A 26,186-nucleotide genomic window follows, 5' to 3' on the forward strand; every position below is an offset into this window, starting at 1 on the left:
AAGGGGCTTTTATTTAAAACTGGGATGAAGAGAAATTTCTTCACTCTAAGGTTTGCAAATCTTTGGAAATCTCTGCCATAATTAGGTGTTAATCATGATATGTACTTGAAAGCGAAAAGGAATTTTGTTTGGGAAATAACAGGATATGGTGAGGAAACAAGAAGCTGGAATTTGATGTTCAAGATCATGCTGGAGTGCACTGAATAGTCCTACCTCTTGTGTGTTATTGTGGACAAGATATACAACTTTTGTTGCAATACCAAGTATTTACCATACAAGGGTCCTACAGAGTTGAAAATATAATTCAGTATATTTATTAGAGACAGTATGTATACAAAGTTTTTGCATTATTCTACATAGTATTCAGTGTGCAACCATGCAAAAGGCATACATTAGAAATTAGGACAGTCACCTGACTCCTGAGGAAAGAAATGCAAGTAGTTGCAAACTGTAAGACTTGCAAAGACAACAATGCAATTTCCATCAACAGAAATCTTAAGATGGGAGAATGTTAACGTACCTTCCCCTCTGGGAAATTGTTAAGATTAGGTATTAGTTTTACCTCCCCCTCCACTCAATTTTATTTCAACTGAAATCAGTTTAGGCAGGGTATAAAACTGGTATTCCACTTTGCATTGAGATTTATGATTTGTCAGTGTCCCTGATTGACCATCTGGGAATTCATCTCCTCAGTATAGAATCTCTTTTTTAAAATATTCGCTGAAAATTTAACATTCCACCTTGTGGTCTCCAAGTAGGAGAAGTGTATTCATCTGCAAAAAAAATGCATCAGCACTTATGGAAGCAAAAGATTCTCAGCAGTCATGGAAAGTGTTATGTGCTGTATTATGCAGCCAAAATAAAATATGAATTTCAGACTGATGGGGGGATTCTGTTATCCCAATGGAGGTGAGAATGAGGTTAAGTAAAAAAAAAATTGGGATTTTTGATTACAAATTCTAATCAACAGAAACATTCTGATCCATACTTTTTAAAAAATCTAGCATTCTTAAGATTCAGAAAAGCCTTCGGTATGAACCTCACATGCATCTCTTCTTAGTGAGATTTAAATGTCATGTCCCGACATCTAATCCTCACAGATTGTCAAATTACCCTTTTTGTGAGTAAATTCAGAGTTTACCATTTGCTATCTGGTCATGTCACTTTATCTTTTTTTATATATTCATTCATGAAATGAGGGTGCCACGGTCTAAACCAGAATTTCTCTTCCATCCCTAATTGCCCAGAGGGCAGTTAAGAGTTAACCATACTCTAGGTGAGGATAGCAGAATTCCTTCCCTACAGGATATTTGTGAATCACATGGGCTTTTCCAACAATCGACAATGGATTCATGGCATCATTAGATTCTCATTTCCAGATTTTTAAAATTCATATTATAGATATCAGGACTGAACAAATTTAAACAGAGAATTTTTTTGTATTGCATCCTAACACATTCTCCAGCTACCTCTGGGCCAGCACCCACTTCACCTCCTGTAAGTTGACATTCTCAGTCCTGGCTGTGATGACCATCTTCTAGGAAATAACTTTTCCATCACCAAACTTGAAAATTCCCATTATCACTATGCTTGCAGAGCTACACACCCTTGGCCTGGCAACATGTTGATGTTACAATATTCATACCTTTTAAAAATCTTTCCATGGCTGCTCCCATGCTTTAGTGTAACCTGTTTGAGCCCACAAATCTCAAGGATATCTAAAATCTTCCAACTAGCCTCTTGAGCTCCTGCCTCTTCACCTTTCTAGCTCACAAAAATGGTCTTTAAAAACATCCATTTTATAGAGTCATAGAGATGTACAATATAGAAACTGACCCTTCGGTCCAACTCATCCATATTGATCACATATCCTAAACTAATCTAGTCCCATTTGCCAGCGCTTGGCCCAAATCACTCAAAACACTTCCTATTCATATACCAATCCAGATGCTTTTTAAACAATGTAATTGTACTAGCCTCGACTTCCTCAGGCATCTCATTTCAAAAATGCACCACCCTCTGTCAAAAAAATTGCCCCTTCGGTTTCTTGTATACCTTTCCCCTCTCACCCCGAACCTATGCCCTCTAGTTCTGGACTCTTCCATCCCAGGGAAAAGACCTTGTCTATTTATCCTATCCAGGCCCCTCATGGTCTTACAAATCTCTATGAGGTCACCTGTTAGCCTCTGACGCTCCAGGGAAAACAGCCCCTGCCTGTTCACTCTCTCCCTAGACCTCAAATCCTCCAACCTTGGCAACGTCCTTGCAAATCTTTTCTGAACCTTTTCCAATTTCATAACATTCTTCCAATAGGAGTTGCACACAATATTCCAAAAGTGGTTTAATCAATGTCCTATACTGCTGCAACATGACCTTCCAATTCCTATACTCAATGCTTTGACCAAATACCTTCTTCTCTATCCTATCTACATGTGACTCCACTTTCAAGGAACTATGAACCTGCACTCCAAGGTCTTTTTGTTCAGCATCAGTCCCCTGGACCTTACCATTAAGTATATAAATCCTGCCCTGATTTGCTTTCCAAAATGCAGCACCTCACTTTTATCTAAATTTAACTCCATCTGCCACTCCTCTGCCCATTGCTGATCAAACTTTTGCCCTAGTATCTCCTTTTTTCAAATTCATTCACAAGATGTGGGTATTGCTATTTCAGGCCATTTATTCACACCACAGCACACCTCTATCTTTCTCCTTCAAAGTTGATATTATGTTCTCTCATCCTGATACACGTATAATTTTCATTCTGAATGCCTCCAATAACTAGCTCCATCTAAATAGTCTGGAATTTCTGTCTTTAAATTTCTCCAAAAACATTTAATGGATTATGATCAGTATGTACAATTATCTCAGATACATTACTGGCAATATAAATGTTGCAATATTGTAATGTCAACAAAAAGCTCAAGGGTTCCTTCTCAATCATGGAATATTTCTGTTGCGGAGTACTCAATTTTCAGGAAACATACCCAATAGGTCTTTCTATCTACTTGTTATCTTCTTGTAAGAGTATAGCACTGACACCCACATCACTCGCATTGATAGGTACCTTGAATGGATTTATGTAATTAGGTGTGATTAACACTGGGGCAGTGGTTAACATAGTTTTCAGGCTGCCAAGTGTCTTCTGACAGTCTGTCATCCACTGAAATTTTCTGCACTTCTTCAGTAAGTCAGTCAGTGCAGCGAACGCTCTGCTAAAATTCTGCACAAACTTTTGACAAAATCCACTAAATCCTCAGAGTTGTAGTACAGTCCTCTTTGTTGATATTCCCCAATGAACTTTGGTTTCACATCCCTTGGGGTCATTTGTCTATGTCCAATAGCAATGGTCCAGGATTGTGACTTGGGCATTTGTGAATTCACACTTAGCCAGGTTGCTCACCAAGTCTGTCTCCAAAAGCCAATGGGACAATTCCAATAGAGGCTGCAAAAGTTCCTTCCATGTGTGACTAAAAATCACCATGTCGTCACACAGGTAATCCAGAAATGACTTTATTGGTTAGTCTTTGAAATGTGGCTCACTCATTTTTCAGACCAAATAGCGTGACTTTAAATTGCTATAGTCCATTTGGTGTTACAAAAGCCGAAATTCTCTTCACTCTTCTGAACAGATACATACTAGCGTCCTCTGAGTAAGTCGAACTTAGAAATATAAATTGCTTGTCCTACCTCTCAATACAGCCTTTCAAATGTGGAATAGGATATGAATCAGACTTAGTAACTACATTGACTTTGTGATAATTGGTTGTGTACCATCTAGTTTTGACAGCATTATTTTGGGTGATCTCCAGTCACTGCAACTGACTTGAGTATGTTATCTCTGACCATGTATTTAATCACTTTGAACATAAGCCAACTTTAGAATGGTTAAGTCTATAAGGATGTTTCATAACTGGAACAGCATTTCCTATATATATCATGTGTAATTAAATTAGAACTTCCCAGCTTAATCCCCATGTCTCCCCTTTTAACTGTAATAACTCTTTCAGGTCATTTCAATTTTCCTCAGGAATTTAACTCAATAACTTACCCAAACTTTGCAGAACCTCCTCATTGTTCTATTTAATTCGACAGATGTCCAATCCAGAATGATCTGAACTTGGTTCTTCATATCATATTGTAACCAGTAACACATTTTCCTTTAGTTTTCCTTCCCTATTAAAATATCTTTTGAGCATATTCACATGACATACCTTTGAGTCTTTGTATTTGGCAATGTTATTAAATAATTCACCTCATTCAATTTCCTTTCAATTTGATAAGGTCCACTACCCTTGCTTTCAAAGGTTCACCCTTCACTAGAAGTAACACTAACACATTAGCTCAATTAGCAAAATTGTGAGTTTTTAAAAATTTCTTGACCGCTACCTATTTCATTCTCTCAATTTAATCTTTCCCTACAAATTGACAGAGTCCTTAATTAACTTCAGTGGTCCTCTCACCTCATGCCAAAAACTAATTCAAATGGACTGAATTTGGTAGGTTCATTTAGTGCACCTCTACTGCAAAAATAAATAATGGACTTCCTTTACAGACAGATGTTTCTGTGGCCAGCAGAGAAAAATCAAAATGGTGTGTTGCTTCCCTGATGCCAGGATCAAGGATGTCTCAGACAGACTTGAGAAAGTTCTCAAGGGGGAGAGGGACCAGCAGGAGGTCATTGTACACATTGGAAGCAATGATATAGGAAGAGAAAAGGTTGAGATTCTGAAGGGAGATTACAGAGATTTAGGCAGGAATTTAAAAAGGAGGTCCTCGAGAGTAGTAATATCTGGATTACTCCCAGTGGTACAAGCTAGACGGCAGGAATAGGAGGATAGAGCAGGTGAATGCATGGCTGAGGAGCTGGCGTATGGGAGAAGGATTCACATTTTTGAATCATTAGAATCTCTTCTGGGGTAGAAGTGACCTGTACAAGAAGGATGAATTGCATCTAAATTGGAAGGGGATAAATATACTGGCAGGGAGATTTGCTAGAGCTGCTCGGGAGGACTTAAACTAGTAAGGTTGGGGGGGGGTGGGGTTGGTGGTTGGTGGTGGTGTCTCAGGGAGACAGGGAATAAAGAGATCATCTGAGACTGGTACAGTTGAAAACAGAAGCGAGTCAAACAGTCAGGGCAGTCAGGGACAAGGAAGGACTAGTAAATTAAACTCCATTTATTTCAATGCAAGGGGCCTAGCAAGGAAGGCAGATGAACTCAGGGCATGGTTAGAAACATGGGACTGGGATATCATGGCAATTACAGAAACATGGCTCAGGGATGGGCAGGAATGGCAGCTTAATGTTCCAGGATACAAATCTACAGGAAGGGTAGAGAGGGAAGCAAGAGAGGAGAGGGTGTGGTATTTTTGATAAGGGATAGCATTACAGGAGTGCTGAGGGAGGATATTCCCAGAAATCCATCCAAGGAAGTTATTTGGGTGGAACTGAGAAATAAGAAAAGGATGATCATCTCATTGGGATTATATTATGGACCCCCTAATAGTCAGAAGGAAATTGAGAAACAAATGTGTAAGGAGATCTCAACTACCTGTAAGAATAATAGAGTGGTTATGGTAGGAGATTTTAACTTTCCAAACATAGACTGGGACTGTCATAGTATTAAGGATTTAAATGGAGAGGAATTTGTTAAGTGTGTACAAGAAAAGTTTCTAATTCAGTATATGGATGTACCTACTAGAGAAGGTACAAAACTTGACCTACTCTTGGGAAATAAGGCAGGGCAGGTGACTGAGGTGTCAGCAGGGGAGCTCTTTGAGGCCAGCGACCATAGTTCCATTAGATTTAAAATAGTGATAGAAGAGGATAGACCAGATCTAAAAGATCTAAAAAATTGGAGAAAGGCCAATTTTGACGCTATTAGGCAAGAACTTTCAAAAGCTGATTGGAGGCAGATGTTCACAGATAAAGGGACGGCTGGAAATTGGGAAGCCTTCAGAAATGAAAAGGACAAAAGGGTAAGTAGGAAGAGAATAGGGCCCCTCAAAGATCAGCAAGGTGGCCTTTGTGTGGAGCTGCAGGATCGGAGATACTAAGCCAGTATTTTGCATTAGTATTTACAATGGAAAAGGACATGGAAGATATAGAATGCAGGGAGATGTCCATATTACAGAGGAGGAAGTGCTGGATGTCTTGAAATGCATAAAAGTGGATAAATCCCCAGGACCTGATCAGCTGTACCCTAGACCTCTGTGGGAGGCTAGAGAAGTGATTGCTGGGCCTCTTACTGAGATATTTGTATAATTGATAGTCACAGGTGAGATGCGGGAAGACTGGAGGTTGGCTAACGTGGTGCCATTGTTTAAGAAGGATGATAAAGACAAGCCAGGGAACTATAGACCTGTGAGCCTGATGTCGGTGGTAGGCATGTTGTTGGAGGGAATTCTGAGGGACAGGATGTCCATGTATATGGAAAGGCAAGAACTGGTGAGGGATAGTCAACATACTTTGTGCATGGGAAATCATGTCTCACAAAGTTGATTGAGCTTTTTTGAAGGCGTAACAAAAAGGATTGGTTCGGGGAGAGCGGATGATGTGATCTATATGGACTTCAGTAAGGCGTTCGACAAGATTCCCCATGGTAGACTGGTTAGCAAGATTTTAGCTCATGAAATACAGGGAGAACTAGCCAATTGGATACAGAACAGGCTCAAAGGTAGAAGACAGAGGGTGGTGGTGGAAGGTTGTTTTTCAGACTGGAGATCTGTGACCTCCAAGGATTGGTGCTGGATCCAATACTTTTCATCATTTATATAAATGATTTGGATGTGAGCCTAAGAGATATAGTTAGTAAGTTTGCAAATGACACCAAAATTGGAGGTGTAGTGGACAGCAAAGAAGGTTACCTCAGATTACAACAGGATCTTGATCAGATGGGCCAATGGGCTGAGAAGTGACAGATGGAGTTTAATTCAGATAAATGTGAGATGCTGCATTTTGGGAAAGCAAATCTTAGCAGTACTTATACACTTAATGGTAAGGTCCAAGGGAGTGTTGAAGAACAAAGAGACCTTGGAGTGTATGTTCATAGCTCCTTGAAAGTGGAATCACAGGTATATAGGATAGTGAAGAAGGCATTTGGTACGTTTTCCTGTATTGGTCAGAGTATTGAGTACAGGAGTTGGGAGGTCATGTCGCAGCTGTACAGGACACTGGTTAGACCACTGTTGGAATATTGCATGCAATTCTTGTCTCCTTCCTATCAGAAAGATGTTGTGAAATTTGAAATGGTTCAGAAAATATTTAAAAGGATCTTGCCAGGGTTGGAGGATTTGAGCTACAGTGAGAGGTTGAATAGGCTAGGGCTGTTTTCCCTGGAGTGTCGGAGGCTGAGGGGTGACCTTATAGAGGTTTATAAAATAATGAGGGGCGAGGTTAGGATAAATAGACACAATCTTTTCCCTGGGAGTGGAGGAGTCCAGGACTAGAAGACACAAGTCTAGGGTGTTGAGAAGCATTAAGGTAGGCAAGCCCCTAGAACCTGATGGGATTTATCCCATAATACTGAGGGAGGTGAGGGAGGATATTGCTGGATCCTTATATGGAATATTGGTATCCTCTTTAGTCACAGGATAGTTCACAAATGACTGAAAAATCACCAAACCTGTTCCTTTGGTTAAGAAGGGCGAAAGAGATTAGATTACCAGCAGTTTTGAAACAGGTATTTGGCCCAACAAGTCCACACGAATCCTCCGCAGAGTAACCTACCCAGACCCATTTCCCTCTGACTAATGCACTAACACCATGGGCAATTTAGCATGGCCGATTCACCTGACCTGCACATCTTTAGACTGTGGGAGGAAACCCATGCAGACACGGGGAGAATGTGCAAACTCCACACAGACAGTTTCCCAAGGCTAGATGCGAACCGGGGACCCTGACTCTGTGAGGCAGCAGTGTTAACCACTGAGCCATCTGGAAAATTACAGGCTGGTGAGCCTTGTGTCTGTGGCTCTTATTGGAGCAGATTCTTAGGGGTAGGATTTACTCACATTCGGAAAACCTGGATTTATTAGTCTTAGGTAGCATGACATTATGCGGAGAAGTTTATGTCTCACAAACTTGATCGAAATTTATGAGAAAATGACAAACGTGATTGATGAGGGCAGTGGTTCATGTTATCCACATGGACTTTAACAAGGTCTTTGACATTTTGGAAGGCTTAATGCAGGATGAAGCATACAATAAATGGCAGAACCTTTAGAAGTGGTAACATACAGAATAATCGACATATATAGGTCCAAACTTCCCTGAAAGGGTCAACACAAGTGGAAAAGGTTAAGAAAGCATATGGCATGCTTGCTTTCATTGATCAGGGCAGAGGATATAAAAAAATTCCAAGTCATCTTGCAACTATATAGAACTTTAGTAAGGCCACATTTGGAAGACTGTGTCTAATTCTGGTTGCCACACTACCAGAAGGATGCCAAATATTTGGAGAGGATGCAGAAATGGTTTAATAGAATATTGCCTGATTTGGAGGGTATTAGCTATGAGGAGAGATTGGACAAACATAATTTGATTTCACTTAAACTTCAATGGCAGAGAGGCGATTTGTTCGAAGTTTACAAAATTATGATAGAAATGGATAGAATGGCTAGTTGGAGTCTTTTTCTCAGATAGAAATGTGAATTACTAGGTTTAAGATAAACCAAGGTTAGTTTAAAAGACACATGAGAAAATAAGTTTTTTTTACACAGAGAGTGGTAAGTACCTGGAAAGAATTGCCAAATGTAGTGGTAGAAACAGAATACAATAACAATGCTTAAGAGGCATCTTGACTAACATATGATGAGGCAGGGAATAGAGGCATGCGGATCCTGTAGAGGCAAAAGGTTTAGTTTAGAAAGACATCATGTGTTGGTGCAGGCTTGGTGGGGTGAAGGGCCTATTCATGTGCTATTCTGTTCTTTGTCTTTACATAAATCTTGAATGGTGTTGGCAAAGTGGATGTGGAAATGGTTAAGACCGAAACTAGTAGGGCTATATTGAATTGACTCTCTACAGATGTTACCATGCCAGCTGTGTTTCGCCAGCACTTTCATTTTTAATTGCAGAACTAGGGTATATTGTTTCAAAATTTAGAGTCACTCATAAAGATGAGAATTTTTTTTTCCCAGAGGATTGTGTGACTATGGAACTCTGTTCCTCAGAATGTGATGGGTGCAGGAGATATTTAATTGTTTTAAGGCAGAGACACTGTCTTGTTGTACAAGAAATCAAGGGCATACTCGCATCTATGTTCCTACTCAAATTTACAAAATGATGCATTAAATGGATGAGGAATAGAATTTTCCTACTTCAATTGAAATACATGAACAGGGACCTTGAAATCTTGATTGGATAATCCGAAATTCAGATAATTGATGTTCGGATAACCGATGTTGTTCTGAATTTATAATATCTTTGGATTGAGGCAACAATTATCTGGAATCACGCAGTAGATGCAAATTGAGGTGTAGGTCAGAAATTTGAAGTGTCTCCAGCTGCATCTGTTTGATTAGGTTGGATCAAAACCAAGCATTTTCTTTCAAATCTGAGAACTGGCACTTGAAGATGAAATGTACTGGCTCTGTGCTATTTTTAGCTGCTCAGTTTCTTCTTGATGATTACATCACTGTTAGCTGCATACTGCAGTCATAATACAGCAACAGCACAAAGAACAAGTGACACTAGCCATATTTCCCAGGTGCCAATGTGTTGGGGGAGGTGGTAAAGTTTCGATTTTTCATGTGCAATATTAAAACAATACGAGGCAGAGCCATTTCATAAAGACCATGAGTATAGTTTTGTTAAACATACTGTCTAAAGAAAAATCTCAGGTTATGAGTACAGAATTTTGTAGCTAATTATGACCATAGAATATTGTGAATACATTGTAAATAAATTTCAACATCTTGTAATGTTTTGCAGCAGACTTGCTTGTCTCTTCCCCGTCGAGACTAGTTATAGAAGCGGCAGGATGTTAATGTTAATGACTTTCACTGCTTAGTCTCAATTAATTGATAAAAGCATTGTTAAATGTCCAAAGTAGTTTGTGTGGATAATAACCAATGTACAATATTGAAAATACTTCGATTCACTCCACAAAATGAAATGTCTCTGCTAGATTTCATTGTACCTACCACGTGAAGAACAGGCATGGAATGCATAATCTGCCAGATATCATTTGGTTTTTGAAATGAGGACAGCAATTTTTCCGATCAAGGTGATTAAGATGGAAAATTTCTCGTACTTTAAGGACAACTTTTTCTAATCGAAAGTCATTTTCACTATTCTTCTAACAAGCATGATAGTAACACTGAATTCTATGATACACTTCAGAACCTCCAATATGTTATTTATTAGAAGTTGTGTAATATACTACCATATTGAAGCAGAGATCAAGGCAGGATATTTCCTTGAAGTGGACCTTATCTTTTGATTTTAACATGAGTGTGGTGGAAACATCAGTTTGAAATATAAACAGGGCCCCACCTGGATGAATCTTTGGGGGCCAGGGAAACAGAAGTCTTCGAGGAGGTGGAGGGAGTGGGTGGTGTCCCGAATGTATGTGGAGAATTCCTGGACCAGAGGGATAGGACTTAATACTGTCCTATCCCCTCTGGTCCAGGAATTCTCCACATATATTCGGGACACCACCCACTCCCTCCACCTCCTCTAAGACTTGTGTTTCCCTGGCTTCCAAAGTCTCATCTTTACCACAGACATCCAGTCCCTCTACACCTGCATCCTCCATGATGGGGGTCTCCAAGTCCTCTGTTTCTTCCTCTCCCCACCAGTACCCTTCCACTGACACTCTCATACATTGGCTGAATTTGTCCTCACCGTCAAGAATTTCTCCTTCGAATTATCCCACTTCCTCCCAGACAAAAAGGGTAGCCATGGGCATCTGCATGGGCCCCAGCTATGCCTGTCTTTTTGTAGGCTACATGGAACAGTCTATCTTCTGCAGTTACACTGGCACCACTCCTCACCTTTTCCTCCACTACACCTTGTGCTCCCTTGAGGAGGTTGAACAATTCATCAACTTCACCAACATATTCCACCCCTACCTTAAATTCATCTGGACCATCTTTGACACCTTCTCCTCTTCCTAGACTCTCCATCTCCATCAACGGTGACCGACCCAACACTGACATTTTCTACAAACACATTGACTCCCACAGCTACCTGGATTACACCTCCTCCCACCTTGCCCCCTGCAAAAATGCTATCCATTATCCCCAATTCCTTTGCCTCTACTGCATCTGCTCCCAGGAGAATCAGTTCCACCACTGAACACACTAGATGGCCTCCTTCCTCAAAGATATCAATTTCCCTTACCACGTGGTTGATGACGCCCTTCAGCGTATCTCATCCACTTGCAGCACCTTCGCCCTCGAACCCCACCTCTCCAACCACAACAAGGATAGAACGTCCCGGTGCTCACCTTCCATCCCACCAATCTCCATATACATCACATCATCCTCTGCCATTTCTGTCACCTACAAACGGACTTCACCACCAGAGATATATTTCCCTCCCTCCCCCTATCCGCTTTCCAATAAGACCGTTCCCTCCATAACTACTTCTTCAGGTCCACGCACCCCTAACAATCCAACCTCCCCTCCCGGCATCTCCCCTGCCATCGAAGAAAATCTGCACCCAGATCTCCCCCCTCACCTCCGTCCAAGTCGCCAAAGGAGGCTTCCACATCCATCAAAGTTTCACCTGCACTTCCATGCATGTCTTTTACTGTATCTGTTGCTCCCAATGCGGTCTCTTCTACATTGGGGAGACAGGATGCCTTCTTGCAGACCGCTTCAGAGAACCCCCGCACCAACAAACCCCACCACCCTGTGGCTAAACACTTCAACTGCCCCTCCCACTGTGCCGAGGACATGCAGGTCCTGGGCCTCCTCCATCGTCACTCCCTTACTGTCATCAGCCTCGGGAACCTACAACCTCATGGCACCAATGTGAATTTCACCATTTTCCTCATTTCCCCTCCCACTACCTTACCCCAGTTCCAACCTTCCAGTTCAGCACCATCCTCATGACCTGTCCCATCTGTCAATTTTCCTTCCCATTTATCCACTCCACGGTCCCCCAACCTATCACCTTTACCCCCATCTCGATCCACCTGTTGCACTCTCAGCTACCTTCTCTCAAGCCCCACCTCTTTCCCATTTATCTCTCCACCCCTAGGCTCCCAGCCTCATTCCTGATGAAGGGATTTTGTCCGAAACATCGATTTTCCTGCTTCTAGGATGCTGCCTGACCTGGCGTGCTTTTCTAGCACCACACTCTTGACTAATCTCCAGCATCACCTGGGTTTCCAACAACCTGGTTGGGAGTGTGAGAGCAGCTCTGAGGAAATCCCAGGTACATTTCGATATTTAAGTATGCATTAGTTGAATAGATGCATAAAAGGGAAATAATAGGCTATTGGAACAGAATAAGAATATGGGCTTCATAATGCTCATATGGAAGTTAAACACCCCCATGAACTGATTGGATCAAATGATTTATTTCCATGCTGTAATTGTTACACAATTATATGCTCCACAATTATAGTAAAAATAAGCTTTTATAATTGGTCTTTTGTAAATGGATCCTTTCTTACCTTGGAGTGCCTCAAAGCGATGGCTCTGAATAATGATGCACAGCTGCAGCACAAGCTGTGGAGCACTTTCCAAAAATGTCGCCAACAGATGTAACATACTTACATCTGCATATTCATACACCATCTTCCAGTAAAAACGCCAACGGTCGAGCTCCCCACTCTGACGGCTTCGGATACCAAGGTATATAGTGCGCAAATACCTTAAGAGAAAAACAGAAAGTTAAAAAACCCTCTATGGCAAAATTAGACAAAAATCTAAAATCCAAGATTGTATGTGTATGTGGGAGGAAGAGGATTGTTGCGTATCAGCAGCCTATGAAATTTAAAAGGACACAAATGATTAATGCTGTATTAGGCAAAAATACATAAAAATAGAAAGTTTTCGAAAGTATTTTGTTATTTCAAGTATTTCATAGTGCATATAGTTGTTGATCAAAATCCAGTGATGGAGAATCCAGATGAAGAGGTACGAATTGAAGTATAGCATCTAAACTGTCTTTTTGATGAATGATGCGGACATTTTGGTGTTGGACTGGGGTGGATAAGTTTAACATCACACAATACCAGGCTATAGTCCAACAGGTCTATTTGGAAGTACAAGCTCTCAGAGTGCTGCTCCTTTGTAAGGTAGCTCGTGGGGCAGGATTATAGGACACAGAATTTATAGTAAAAGATGAGAGTTACACACCTGGTGCAATGTATTAAGCAAACCTGCCGGTGACCCCACTATACTATATACTCTCACACACAAACACACATACACACGCACTCACATAGATCCTGTTTCATACACATGCTCTCCCTCAGACATACACACCTACACCCTCTCAAAGGCATATACTTCATGACACTTGCTCGCACACTCTATCAAACACACACAAACATATAGTCACACAGACTCTGCTTCCTCCCGCCTCCCCCCCCAACACACACACACACCCCCACTCACTCCCTAATATATGCACACGCACACTCATATAGGTCTATGCAGTGAATTTGTTTTTCCTGTTTGCATTACACAGCATTTTCCCTGTAGGACAGCAGTATGTCATGTCTGGCAGAATGCACAAATGGTCAATGCAGTGTATATCATTGACCAAAGTTTAAAACACATTGATCAAAAAATAATATGACACAGGAACTTAGGAAATGTAAGAATATGGGAGCAGGAGTAGACCCTTACATCTGTTGTATCATTCTAGACCATGGCGATCATATTCATCAATGCCATTTTCCCACACGATCCTTGTATCCCTTAATGTCATTAGTATGAAGGAAGCTATTGATCTCTTCCTTAAACTTGTTCAATAAATGAATTTGCATAGCTTTCTAGGGTAAAATAACTCGAAATATACATTTCTCATTGAGTGAAGAACTGTCTCTTCTGTACAGACTTAAATGCTATGCTGCTAATTAGAGATTCTGTCCTGATTCTAGAACACCCTGCTACCACCACTGGCCCCTCCTCCCAATCCTTACCTTCTCCCAACCACAGGAATCACCTCCATAGAGTTCTGAAACAAAATCTCTCATAGGACAGTCTTGCCGTCTAAGAAGTCAACGTTGGACCTCCCTCCATGGAAAATACATCCCTCTGTGAGTAAGGAGACCACAACTGCTCACAATACTTCAGGGTGGTCTTATCAAGGTCCTATGTAAATGAGGCACATCATATTGGTGTTTGTACAGATATTGTATTTTAATAAAGGCCAACACACCTTCCTAACTGCTTGTTTCACCTTCTTCTGAGCTCTCAGTGACTTATGTACGAGGACACTTAGATCCCTTTAAACCTCAATACCTGCTAATAATTCTCCATTTAAGAAATAGTCTGAATTTCCTTTCTTTTTATCAAATTAGATATTTTATCTGCTATGTTTGTGTCCAGGCCTGCAGCCTGCCTCACCCTTTTGAAAGCCTCTTTGCATCATCCCCTCAATAAAAATTCCCGTCTTGTTTTGTGTAGTCCACAAACTTGGAAAAATTACTTTGGATAATAAATAGTTAGGGCCCAAGTATTGATTTATGCAGTATACCTTCAGCTACAATGTGATAATGTACATTTATTCCAATTTTCTATTTTCTTTTTGTTATTCAATCCATATGCCAATAAATGAACCTTTATCCTCTGCAGTCTAATTTTGTGTTTCTGGCTAGCTTACTTCATTTTGGTCATTCATGGATTGTGGGCATCATTGGTACCAACATTTATTGCTGATTATTGAACACCCTTGAACTGCTACAGTCTTAGATTACTTACAATGTGGAAAGAGGCCCTTCAGCCCAACAAGTCCACACCAATCCACCGAAGCGCAACCCACCCAGACTCATTCCCCTATATTTACCCCTTCACCTAACACTACGGGCAATATAGCATGGCAAATACACCTAACCTGCACATTTTGGGGTGTATGTTACACAGCAACCTAGAAAAAAAGTAGCGAAAGTAGTCCATTCAACCTTTTGCATAAAATTCGCCATTCAATGGCATCATGGCCAATCTACAATCTCACTTTTTCCTCAAACCATTGATACCTTTGCAATTTTATTAATCTTAATAATATATTGCTCTTTTTCTTAAACATGTTCAGTGACTTGGCATACAAATCCATCTGTGGTAGAGAATTCAACAGGCTCACTACATTTTAATAGACAATAGACAATAGATACAGGAGAAGGCCATTCTGCCCTTCGAGCCATCACCACTATTCATGATGATCATGGCTGATCATCCTCAATCAGTATCCTGTTCCTGCCTTATCCAGATAACCCTTGATTCCACTATTCTTAAGAGCTCTATCCAACTCTTTCTTGAAAGTATCCAGAGACTTGTCCTCCACAGCCTTCTGGGGTAGAGCATTCCATCTTTCCACCACTCTCTGGGTGAAGTTTCTCCTCAACTCTGTTCTAAGTGGCCTACCCCTTATTTTAAAACTGTGTCCTCTGGTTTTGGACTCACCCATCAGTGGAAACATGCTTCCTGCCTCCAAAGTGTCTAATCCTTTAATAACAATCAATCAGATCCCCTCTCAGTCTTCTAAACTCAAGCATATACAAGCCCAGTTGCTCCAATCTTTCAGAATAAGATTGTTCCACCATTCCAGGAATTGACCTCGTGAACCTACGCTGCACTCCCTCAATAGCCAGAATGTCTTTCCTCAAATTTGGAGACCAAAACTGTGCACAATATTCTAGGTGTGGTCATGAAGGGCTTTTGCCCGAAACGTCGATTTTGCTGCTCCTCGGATGCTGTCAGAACTGCTGTGCTCTTCCAGCACCACTAATCCAGAATCTGGTTTCCAGCATCTGCAGTCATTGTTTTTACTGCGGTCTCACCAGGGCCCTGTACAGCTGCAGAAGGACCTCTTTGCCTCTATACTCAATTCCTCTTGTTATGAAGGCCAGCATGCTATTAGCTTTCTTCACTGCCTGCTGTACCTGCATGCTTGCTTTCATTGACTGACGCACAAGAACACCTAGATCTCGTTGTACTGTCCCATTACCTAACTTGACTCCATTTAGGTAGTAATCTGCCTTCCGGTTCTTGCCTCCAAAGTGGATACCACACATTTATCCACATTAAACTGCATCTGCCATGCATCCGTCCACTCACCTAGCCTGTCACCCTGTATTCTCCTAACATCCTCCTCACATTTCACCCTGCCACCCAGCTTTGTGTCATCAGCAAATTTGCTAATATTACTTTTAATACCTTCATCTATATCATTAAAGTGCAGTGTAAAAAGCTGCGGTCCCAGCACTGATTCCTGTGGCACACCGCTGATCACCGCCTGCCATTCCGAAAGGAGCCATTTATCACTACTCTTTCCTGTCAGCCCACCAATTTTCAATCCATGTCAGTATTTTGCTCCTAATACCATGTGTCCTAATTTTGCTCACTAACCTCCTATGTGGGACTTTATCAAAGGCTTTCTGAAAGTCCAGGTACATGACATCCACTGGATCTCCCTTGTCCACCTTCAGAGTTACATCCTCAAAAAATTCCAGAAGATGAGTCAAGCATGATTTCCCCTTCATAACTCCATGCTGACTCTGACCTATCCTGTTACTGCTATCCAGATGTGTCGTAATTTCGTCTTTTATAATTGACTCCAGCAATTTTCCCACCACTGAGGTCAGATTAACTGGTCTATAATTCTCTGTTTTCTCTCTCCCTCCTTTCTTAAAATGAGGGACAACATTAGCCACCCTCCAATCTGCAGGAACTGATCCTGAATCTATAGAATTTAGATTAGATTAGACTTACAGTGTGGAAACAGGCCCTTCGGCCCAACAAGTCCACACCGACCCGCCGAAGCGCAACCCACCCATACCCCTACATTTACCCCTTACCTAACACTACGGGCAATTTAGCTTGGCAAATTCACCTGACCCGCACATCTTTGGACTGTGGGAGGAAACCGGAGCACCCGGAGGAAACCCACGCAGACACGGGGAGAACGTGCAAACTCCACACAGTCAATCGCCTGAGTTGGGAATTGAACCCGGGTCTACAGGCGCTGTGAGGCAGCAGTGCTAACCACTGTGCCACCGTGCCGCCCACGAACTTTGGAAAATGATCACCAATGCATCCATGAATTCTAGAGCCACCTCCTTCAGTATCCTGGGATGCAGACCATCAGGTCCCGGGGACATATCAGCCTTCAGACCTAACAGTCTCTCCAACACCATTTCCTGCTGAATATAAATTCCCTTCAGTTCAGGTCCTTCAGCGACTATTACATCTGGGAGATTGCTCGTGTCTTCCCCAGTGAAGACAGATCTAAAGTACTAATTCAACTCTTCTGCCATTTCTTTGTTCCCGTAATAAATTCGCCCATTTCTGTCTTCAAGGGCCTAATTGTAGTCTTAACCTTTTTTTTTCTTTTCATATACCTAAAAAAGCCTTTACTATCCTCCTTTATATTTTTGGCCAGTTTACCTTTGTACCTTATTTTTTTCTTTGCGTATTTCCTTTTTAATTATCCTTTGTTGTTCTTGAAAAGCTTCCCAATCCTCCGATTTCCCACTCATCTTTGCTGCATTATACTTTTTCCCTTTTGTCTTTATATGGTCCTTAACTTCTCTCGTCAGCCACGGCCACCCCTGCCTCCCCTTGGTATCTTTCTTCCTTTTTGGAATGAACTGATCCTGCATCTTCTGCATTATACTCAGAAATACCTGTCATTGTTGTTCCACTGCCATCCTTGCTAGGGTATTGCACCATTGAACTTTGGCCAGCTCCTCCGTCATAGCTCCATAGTTCCCCTTATTCAACTGAAATATTGTCACTTCCGATTCTACCCTCTCCCTTTCAAACTACAGATTAAAGCTTATTGGATTGTGGTCACTACCTCCTAATGGCTCCTTTACTTCGAGGTCCCTGATCAAATCCAGTTTGTTGCACAACACCTGATCCAGAATTGCCTTCTCCCTGGTAGGCTCCAGCACAAGCTGTTCTAAGAATCCATCTCAGAGGCACTCCACAAGCTCCCTTTCTTGGGGTCCAGTACCATCCTGATTCTCCCAGTCTACCTGCATGTTGAAATCCCCCATAACAACTGTAGTAATATCTTTGTGATAGGCTAATTTTAGCTCCTTAGTCAACTTACACACTACATACAGGCTACTGTTTTGGGGCCTGTAGATAACTCCCATGAGGGTCTTTCTACCCTTAGAATTCCTCAGCTCTATCCAGACTGACTCTACATCCCCTGATTCTAGGGCCCCCGCGCAAGGGACTGAATATCATTCCTTACCAACAGGGCCAATCCACCCCCTCTGCCTGTCAGTCTGTCCTTACGATAGCATGTAAAGCCTTGAATATTCATTATCCAGGCCCTGTCCACTTGAAGCCACATCTCAGTTATCCCACAACATCGTAACTGCCAAATTCCAATGAGCCTCAAGTTCATCCACCTTATTTCTAATGCTTCGTGCATTCATATATAATATTTTTGCTTTGTTACTCCCCTCACCCTTTCTATCAATCCCCATTTCATTTGACCTTATGGCAAAACCTACCTGTCAGAATGTTGGTCCCTCATCTATTAAGGTGCAACCCGTCCCTCTTTTATAATTTATCCTTACCGCTAAATATACCCCAGTGATCCAAGTATTTAGATCATTGCTTCCTGCAACAGTTCCCCGGCCACACATTCAAGTCTATTATCTCTTTGTTCCTGTCCTCTTCAGCGCAAGGAACTGGAAGCAAACCAGGGATAACCACCCTAGATGTCCTGCTTTCCAGCCTTCTTCCGAGATCTCAGAAGTCCTGCTGCAGAATGTCCCTCCTCTTCTTCCCGATATCTTTGTGCCAACATGCACCACCACATCTGGCTCTTCACCTTGAGGATTTCCTGCACTTTATCTGCGATGTCCTTAATCCTGGCACCCAGGAAGGCAACACACCATCCTCAAATCCCACCTGTTGCCGCTGAAGCCCCTTTCAGTCCCTCTCACTATGGAGTCCCCTATTACCAGAGCTCTGTGTGATGTCTGACTCCTCAGTTCTGCCTACACACCAATTTCTGATTGACAGACCTGACCGCCTCTCGGACTGGCAGTGACATTTGTCTCTATGGTTTCCAAGAGATTCAATCTGTTCCTGGCAGGTATTTCCCCCCGGGGTCTCTTGCACTTGTCGCATCGCTGCCTTCCTCCTTGTCTTCTCCCTTCTACTCTCTTCTGGTATGCTCAGTGTAGTAACCTCGCTGAAGGTCCTGTCCAGAAAGATCTCGTTCTCTCGGATGAGCCTGAGGTCATCTAGTTCTTTCTTCAGTGCTGCAATATGCTCTGTCAGAAGCTGAACGTGTACACACTTTCTACAGTTATATGAGCCAGCTACATCAGAGTCCCTGACCTCCCATATCATGCATGCAGTACACTGAATCAGCTTGGCAATCATTTCTTCACACTCTTCAACTGTGGCGTAATCACTTCTCTCAACTTCTTTGTCGAAGACTCCTGAACCAAAGACTCGCTCTTTTCTCAACAGAAACTTCCCTCGACCCTCGTGTTTTGTTGCAAGTCTGTGGACTTTTAATTTAGGTTAGAGTAGGAGGGTGGGAGGGACAACCTACTGTGTAGGGCCTGGGGCCTAGAACGCACCCACCTTCCCAACAGCCTCTGCGCTCCTACTTCACTTCCGCCAAGCTCCTGTCACTCTCTGTTGCAAAAAGACCACTGGCTTCGAGGTAAGTACTTAAATACCACTCACCCATCTTCCCAACAGCCTCTGCACTCTGACTTCACTTCCGCCCAACTCCTGCCGCTCTACTGAAAAGGTTCAGGAAATATTTACAAGGATGTTGCAGGATAAGAGAGTTTAAACTATAGGGAGAGTCATAGAGTCATAGGGATGTACAGCACAGAAACAGGCCCTTCAGTCCAACTCATCCATGCTGACTAGATGTCCCAACCTAAACTAGTCCCATTTGCCAGCACTTGGTCCATATCCCTCCAAACCCTTCCTATTCATATACCCATCCAGATGCCTTTTAAGTGTTGCAATTGTACTAGCCTCCACAACTTCCTCTGGCAGCTCATTCCATACATGTACCACCCTCTGCGTGAAAAAGTTGCCCCTTAGGTCTCTTTTATATCTTTCCTCTTTCACCCTAAACCTATACCTTCTAATTCTGGACTGCCCACCTCAGGGAAAAGACTTTGTGTATTTATGCTATCCATGCCCCTCGTGATTTTATGAATCTCTATAAGGTCACCCCTCAGCCTCTGATGCTCCAGGAAAACAGCCCCAGCCTCATCAGCCTCTCCCTCCCTATAGCTCAAATCCTCCAAACCTGGCAACATCCTTACAAATCTTTTCTGAACCCTTTCAAGTTTCACAACATCCTTCCGATAAGAAAGAGCTCAGAATTGCCCGCAATATTCCAAAAGTGGCCTAACCAATGTCCTGTACTGCTGCAACATGACTTCCCAACTCCTATACTGAATACTCTGGCCAACAAAGGAAAGCAGACCAAACACCTTCTTCACTATTCTATCCACCTGCGACTCTAATTTCAAGGAGCTATGAACCTGCACTCCAAGGTCTCTTTGTTCAGAAACACCCCCTAGGACCTTACCATTAAGCGTATAAGTCCTGCTAAGAGTTGCTATCTCAAAATGTAGCACTTCGCATTTATGTAAATTAAACTCCATCTGCCACTTCTCAGCCCATTGGCCCTTTGATCAAGATCCTGTTGTAATCTGAGGTGACCTTCTTCGCTGTTCACTATACCTCCAATTTTTATGTCAAGTGCAAACTTACTAACTGTACCTCCCAAGAGGCTGAATATAGGCTGGGGCTATTTTCCCTGGAGCATCAGAGGCTGAGGAGTGACCTTTTAGAAGCTTATAAAATCATGAGGGGAAATGGATAAGTTGAATAGCCAAGGTCTTTTCCCCAGGGGAGGGGAGTGCAAAACTGGACAGCATAGGTTTACAGTGAGAAGGGAAAGATTTACAAGGGATCTAACTGGCAACTTCTTCACACAGAGGGTAGTGTGTGTATGGCATGATCTGCCAGAGAAGGTGGTGGAGGCTGGTACAATAGCAATAGTCAACTGCTTTGAACTGCTTTAATCATAAAACAAGGTTCTGTATAAATATAAGGACATTTTAAAATATATAAGAGACTGTTTTAAGTAAAGGAAGGGTGAAACAGAAAGTTGAAGATTAAATAATAAAATTGGCTAACATCTTTGAGTGTGCTTAGTTTAAAGAGAATCATCAGCATGAACTCTGTTCTCCAACTGTGACTCACTTCATTAGCTCTTTAATGCATTATGTTATGAGTAATTGTGTTTTTAACACTGAAAATCTATTGTTAAATCAGGTTAATTGCTTGTGTGTTTTAATTGTTAAATTGAATTTGAATTCACACTAATGAAGCAGTGTGCATTTTATGTATGGCCCCCAAACCATGCACTGTTTTGCTTCCTGCTGCATGTTCAATATCAGGACACCAGGTGATTGGGAAGAATCTTAGAATAATTAGGCTGCTCCTCAAAATATTGTGCATAAAGCCATGGCATGCAATAAATTGGCAAATTAGTCTTGTTCAGATGACTAAATCTGGCAGAGTTGATGTACTTTTGTTGCAATTGTACATTGGATACATTGTCCTCTTGGACTCAATGTGACTCTGTTTACAGTTCTCCAACTCCACCCCTCCATCTATACCCAGTACCACCTGAATACTGTCAATAACTAAACAACTGATGATAGCAGTAGAGCGACACATTTCTGAATTAAGCTAATTATCTGTAGAATTGTGATGATGCCATTTCTTAACTGATATAGTTATATGTCCAATTTCTGAAAATCAGTCCTGTGTGATGTATGGAAATATTAAGTAACATGCACATGGAGTTTTATGATGCAATGAATAACAATCTCTTCCTCTGAAGCAAAACGTTGGGAGTTAGAGACTCTCTCCAGGACTTGACGGTCATTGAAGGTGTGTTCATGATGTGGCTAAAAAATTATATTAACCTGTAAATGATTCAAATTCACTAAAGACAGGTGGCAAACCTGGGAGAGACTCCTGGTTAATTACAATTGAGGCTCTCATTTATCTCTTCACCCTGCAGGCACTCTGCCTCTATTACTGATGAAGAGCTTTTGCCCGAAACGTTGATTTTCCTGTTCCTCGGATGCTGCCTGAACTGCTGTGCTTTTCTAGCACCACTCTAATCTAGAATCTGGTTTTCAGCATCTGCAGCCTTTGTTTTTACCCAGTTACAATTGATACAGAGTGGCACCCCTCAAGCTATAGCTGGTGACCTGTTTGAGGTAAAAAAAGGCTACAGCAAACAAGCATAACCATGTGCATTGTCTGCTTCATGCATCTCTCAACACACTTAAAAATCACACAACACCAAGTTATAGTCCATCAGGTTTATTTGGAAGCACTAGCTTTCGATGCGCTGCTCCTTCACCAGGTGATTGTGAAGAATAAGATTGTAAGAGACAGAATTGATAGCAACAGTTTCCAGTATGATGTAACTGAAATTATATATTGGAAAAGACACGAATTGCTTGTCCAGTCTCTCATCTTTTCGAATGACCATTGACTTACGTATGAAAAAACTGATACTGATATGGCCTTTCTAAAAGATGAGAGATGTAACAAACAATTCGGGTCTTTTATCTGCCAGGAAAATTAGATTACTTACAGTGTGGAAACAGGCCCTTTGGCCCAACAAGTCCACATCAACCTGCCAAAGCACAACCCACCCAGACCCATTCCCCTACGTTTGCTACTTCACCTAACACTACGGACAATTTAGCATGGCCAATTCATCTAACCTGCACATTTTTGGACTTGTGGAAGGAAACTGGAGCACCCAGAGGAAACCCACGCAGACAAGGGGAGAATGTGCAACTCCACACAGTCAGTCACCTGTGGTGGGAATTGAACCCAGGTCCCTAGCACTGTGAGGTAGCAGTGCTAACCACTGTGCCGCCCACTAATCTGTGATGTGGAGCTGCCGGTCTTGGTCTGGGGTGGACGAAGTTAAAAATCACATAACACCAGGTTATAGTCCAACAGGTTTATTTGGAAGTACTAGTTTTTGGAGCATTGTTCCTTTTTCAGGTAGCTAGTGAGGAAGATCTATATGGCCTTTGCTGCAACAGCTCTTCAGTACACTCTTCCTCTTCTGAGGCTGCCGGAGCTCTCTTTCTTGGTCTAGCATTGTGGGTTTTTAATTCTTTCAACCCTGTTGTAATAGGCATTGTAACCCCATGTAATTCAGGTCTTTTGAATGATGATTCCAGATCTGTTAACACAGGGAAATATCTTTGCAAACTAATGGCATGCTTTATTATGGTCCTGGTGGTGAGACTGCTTCAGTTATAACTTTCCTGTGCCTTCTCACTGGGTTCATAAGTCAGGCCTTGGGTAGGTATCTAATGTCACCAGAGAGCCAACTGAAGTTGTCTAATGGAGAAAATACATTTGGAGCATGAGAACACGGAAGAAGAAAGGTATGATTGCAGCTCCTTGGATACTTGATGCATATTGTATTATCCTCATGCAATGGTCACAAAACTGCTGCACTAAAGGAATGGTAGCTCTTTCAAATAGATGTGGCTGTTTTGAGGATGTCCTGATTGCCATATGGGGTTGGTCTATGAGTTTCTGGATCTGTGTAAGGATTTGCAATGGAAACAGCACCAACCCACCATGGGTTTGACTGGTTTCATTCATCTCATGGTTGATTGAAAGCCCTCAGAAACAATTTATCAGTGGTCAGGCAGATGTAGTTGCATGCTGCAACTTGCAAGGCTATATACCTCCCAGTAGCAGATTCCTGGAAGGAATGCATAATTTAAGAAAGGCTAGCTTCATCTTGATAACCATTAATAATGATCTCCCATTGCTCTTGGGCAGACACCTGCTTCCAAAAGGCTGCAGATAACTGCAGCCACTTACAGTGATAGCCAGAGCTTTCTATATGTTCTGGTAGACTGAGGAAGCCAACCCTGATGGATAGACACTGTACTCAATATATCACCTTCTTTGAGATGTAGTCTGTGTCCATCATATGTCGATGACTACAGAGTAGATAGCAGCTCCTGATGAAGGTGCTGACCCTGTTGCACCTGGAGGACCCTGAACCTTCCCCTCAGAAATCCAACTAATTTCAAAATGAAGGAGAAAGTGAGGACTGCAGATATTGGAGATCAGAGTCAAAGAGTCTGGTTCTGGAAAAGCACAGCTGGTCAGGCAGCATCCGAGGAGCAAGAGAATCGACATTTCAACTTGAAACATTGATTCGCCTGCTCCTCAAATGCTGTCTGACCGGCTGCACTTTTTCAGCAGCACACTCTTTGACAATAATTTCAAAATGTGTAAACCTCATGTCTCAAGGAGGTCTCACAGAAAATAATGGTACTTCCAAAATATTTAAGAGTTAAACAATGTTGCCATCCTCAACACAATCCATGATTTTAGGCTGAAAGAATTATTCTTGTCAGCACAAACCTTTCAATTTAGCTGACCACACATTAATTAGTTTCACCCTTTACAGTATTGTTATCAGGTCAGTTGCACTTTATGATGAGTTTCTGCTCTGCATTTGGTCTTTCTGGTGAGTTACAGAGCCAACTACAGACTGCACACTGTTCAGAAATAAAATTCTATGCTTGAGTATGTTATTGATTGCTTTTAGAGTATCTCAAATTGTTTTCTGCCAGACCATGGGAGGCTTGGCTGGATTAACAAACTGCCCCAGGGAAGGATGAAAGTAAATATAGTCTGATCAGGATGTGGACTTTATGCTATTTTTAGGGATTTTCCCACCCCACACGCTCTCAAAACCACTTCCACTGGGCAGAGAAAATTATGTCCATACTTTCCAACTGGAGATAAACCACCCTTGCTGTACTTCTCTTTTTGTTGAACTATGGATGATAAATGCTCATGTGTTCATATTAAGAGAAATGTGATTTCACAGCAGCATACATTAAGTTCAATCTTGCTTCATCATATATGAAGTTTATTTCCACCCTGGTTCACTATGATCAAATGACACTTACAGTAATTCAGGTTTCATTTCTTGAACAACTCTGTGTCAACCTGCGTTGGCTTAGTGTGTAAATCAATATTCTCCTCTAACATAGTTGATTTTCCTCTTAAATTGGCATTCTTGCAAATTGTTCTGTTGAGTGCAAGACACAAAAATTCAACAAAATGTGTCTTTTTTCACAATACTCAAGGTCTAGACCATTAACATATATCGGAAAAGCAAGGGTTCCAATACCAACCTATGAAAAACTTAATTACAAATCTTCCTCCAGCCCAAAAGCATTCATGGACCATCATTAGCTTCTTGTCACATTTCCAATGCTTCTGTAATTTCCAATGATTTCCTTCAATATCCTTGGATACTGACATCTAGTCCTGATGTTTTGTCAAATTTAAGTACAGTAATCTATCCAATGCTACCCCTTTATTAATATTGAACATTTCCCGTGATTGAATTGCCTTCTGTATCACCATGACTGGGTAGCTTATTATTTCTTGGTAAAGACAGATGCAAAATATTAATTTAGTAAGTCAGCAACGCTTCCTGCTTCCATGTGTAAATCCCATTTTTGGTTGTTCAGTGACCTTACTCTTCCATTTACCATTGTTTGATTATTTATATGTCAATAAAAGACTTTGGAATTTCTTTTTGTAGCTTAATAAAAATCCAAAGAACTGTGGACACTGTAAATCAGAAACAAAACTAGTTAACATTTTGGGTCCGGTGACCCTTCCTCAGAACCGTTCAACCAGGAAGCTTTGTATTTGTTTGTCCTATATTTCCGTTGTAAGGGAAACTTTGACAGTGCCCAAACTACCTCTTCCTTGAAGATTTCCCATTGTTCAGCTAGTTTTTTCTAGCAACCTTTGGCCCCAATCTATTAAGTCCAGCTTCATTCTTGCCCTTACACAGGTATTCCCAATGAATTATTCTTTCTATGGATTGTTCATTATTCTTTCGCAACATCATCTTAAATTTGGTTCCAATCAATATGATTCACTTTTCAGAGTGGAGGCCG

At 41.6% G+C, this 26,186-nt stretch overlaps 1 protein-coding gene across 2 annotated transcripts in view; it reads right to left on the reverse strand.

Annotated features, from left to right (window-relative positions):
• The window catches only part of xkr4 (XK related 4), a 459,911-nt gene that overhangs the window by 67,883 nt on the left and 365,842 nt on the right, over positions 1–26,186 (reverse strand). For both annotated transcript variants that reach the window (XM_060824333.1, XM_060824332.1), the window contains one exon: positions 12,630–12,829. In XM_060824333.1, coding sequence (XP_060680316.1) covers positions 12,630–12,829 — 200 coding nt within the window. The remainder of the gene's footprint in view (positions 1–12,629; positions 12,830–26,186) is intronic.

This window comes from Hemiscyllium ocellatum, chromosome 4 (assembly GCF_020745735.1).
Source record: "Hemiscyllium ocellatum isolate sHemOce1 chromosome 4, sHemOce1.pat.X.cur, whole genome shotgun sequence".
NCBI lineage: Eukaryota > Metazoa > Chordata > Chondrichthyes > Orectolobiformes > Hemiscylliidae > Hemiscyllium > Hemiscyllium ocellatum.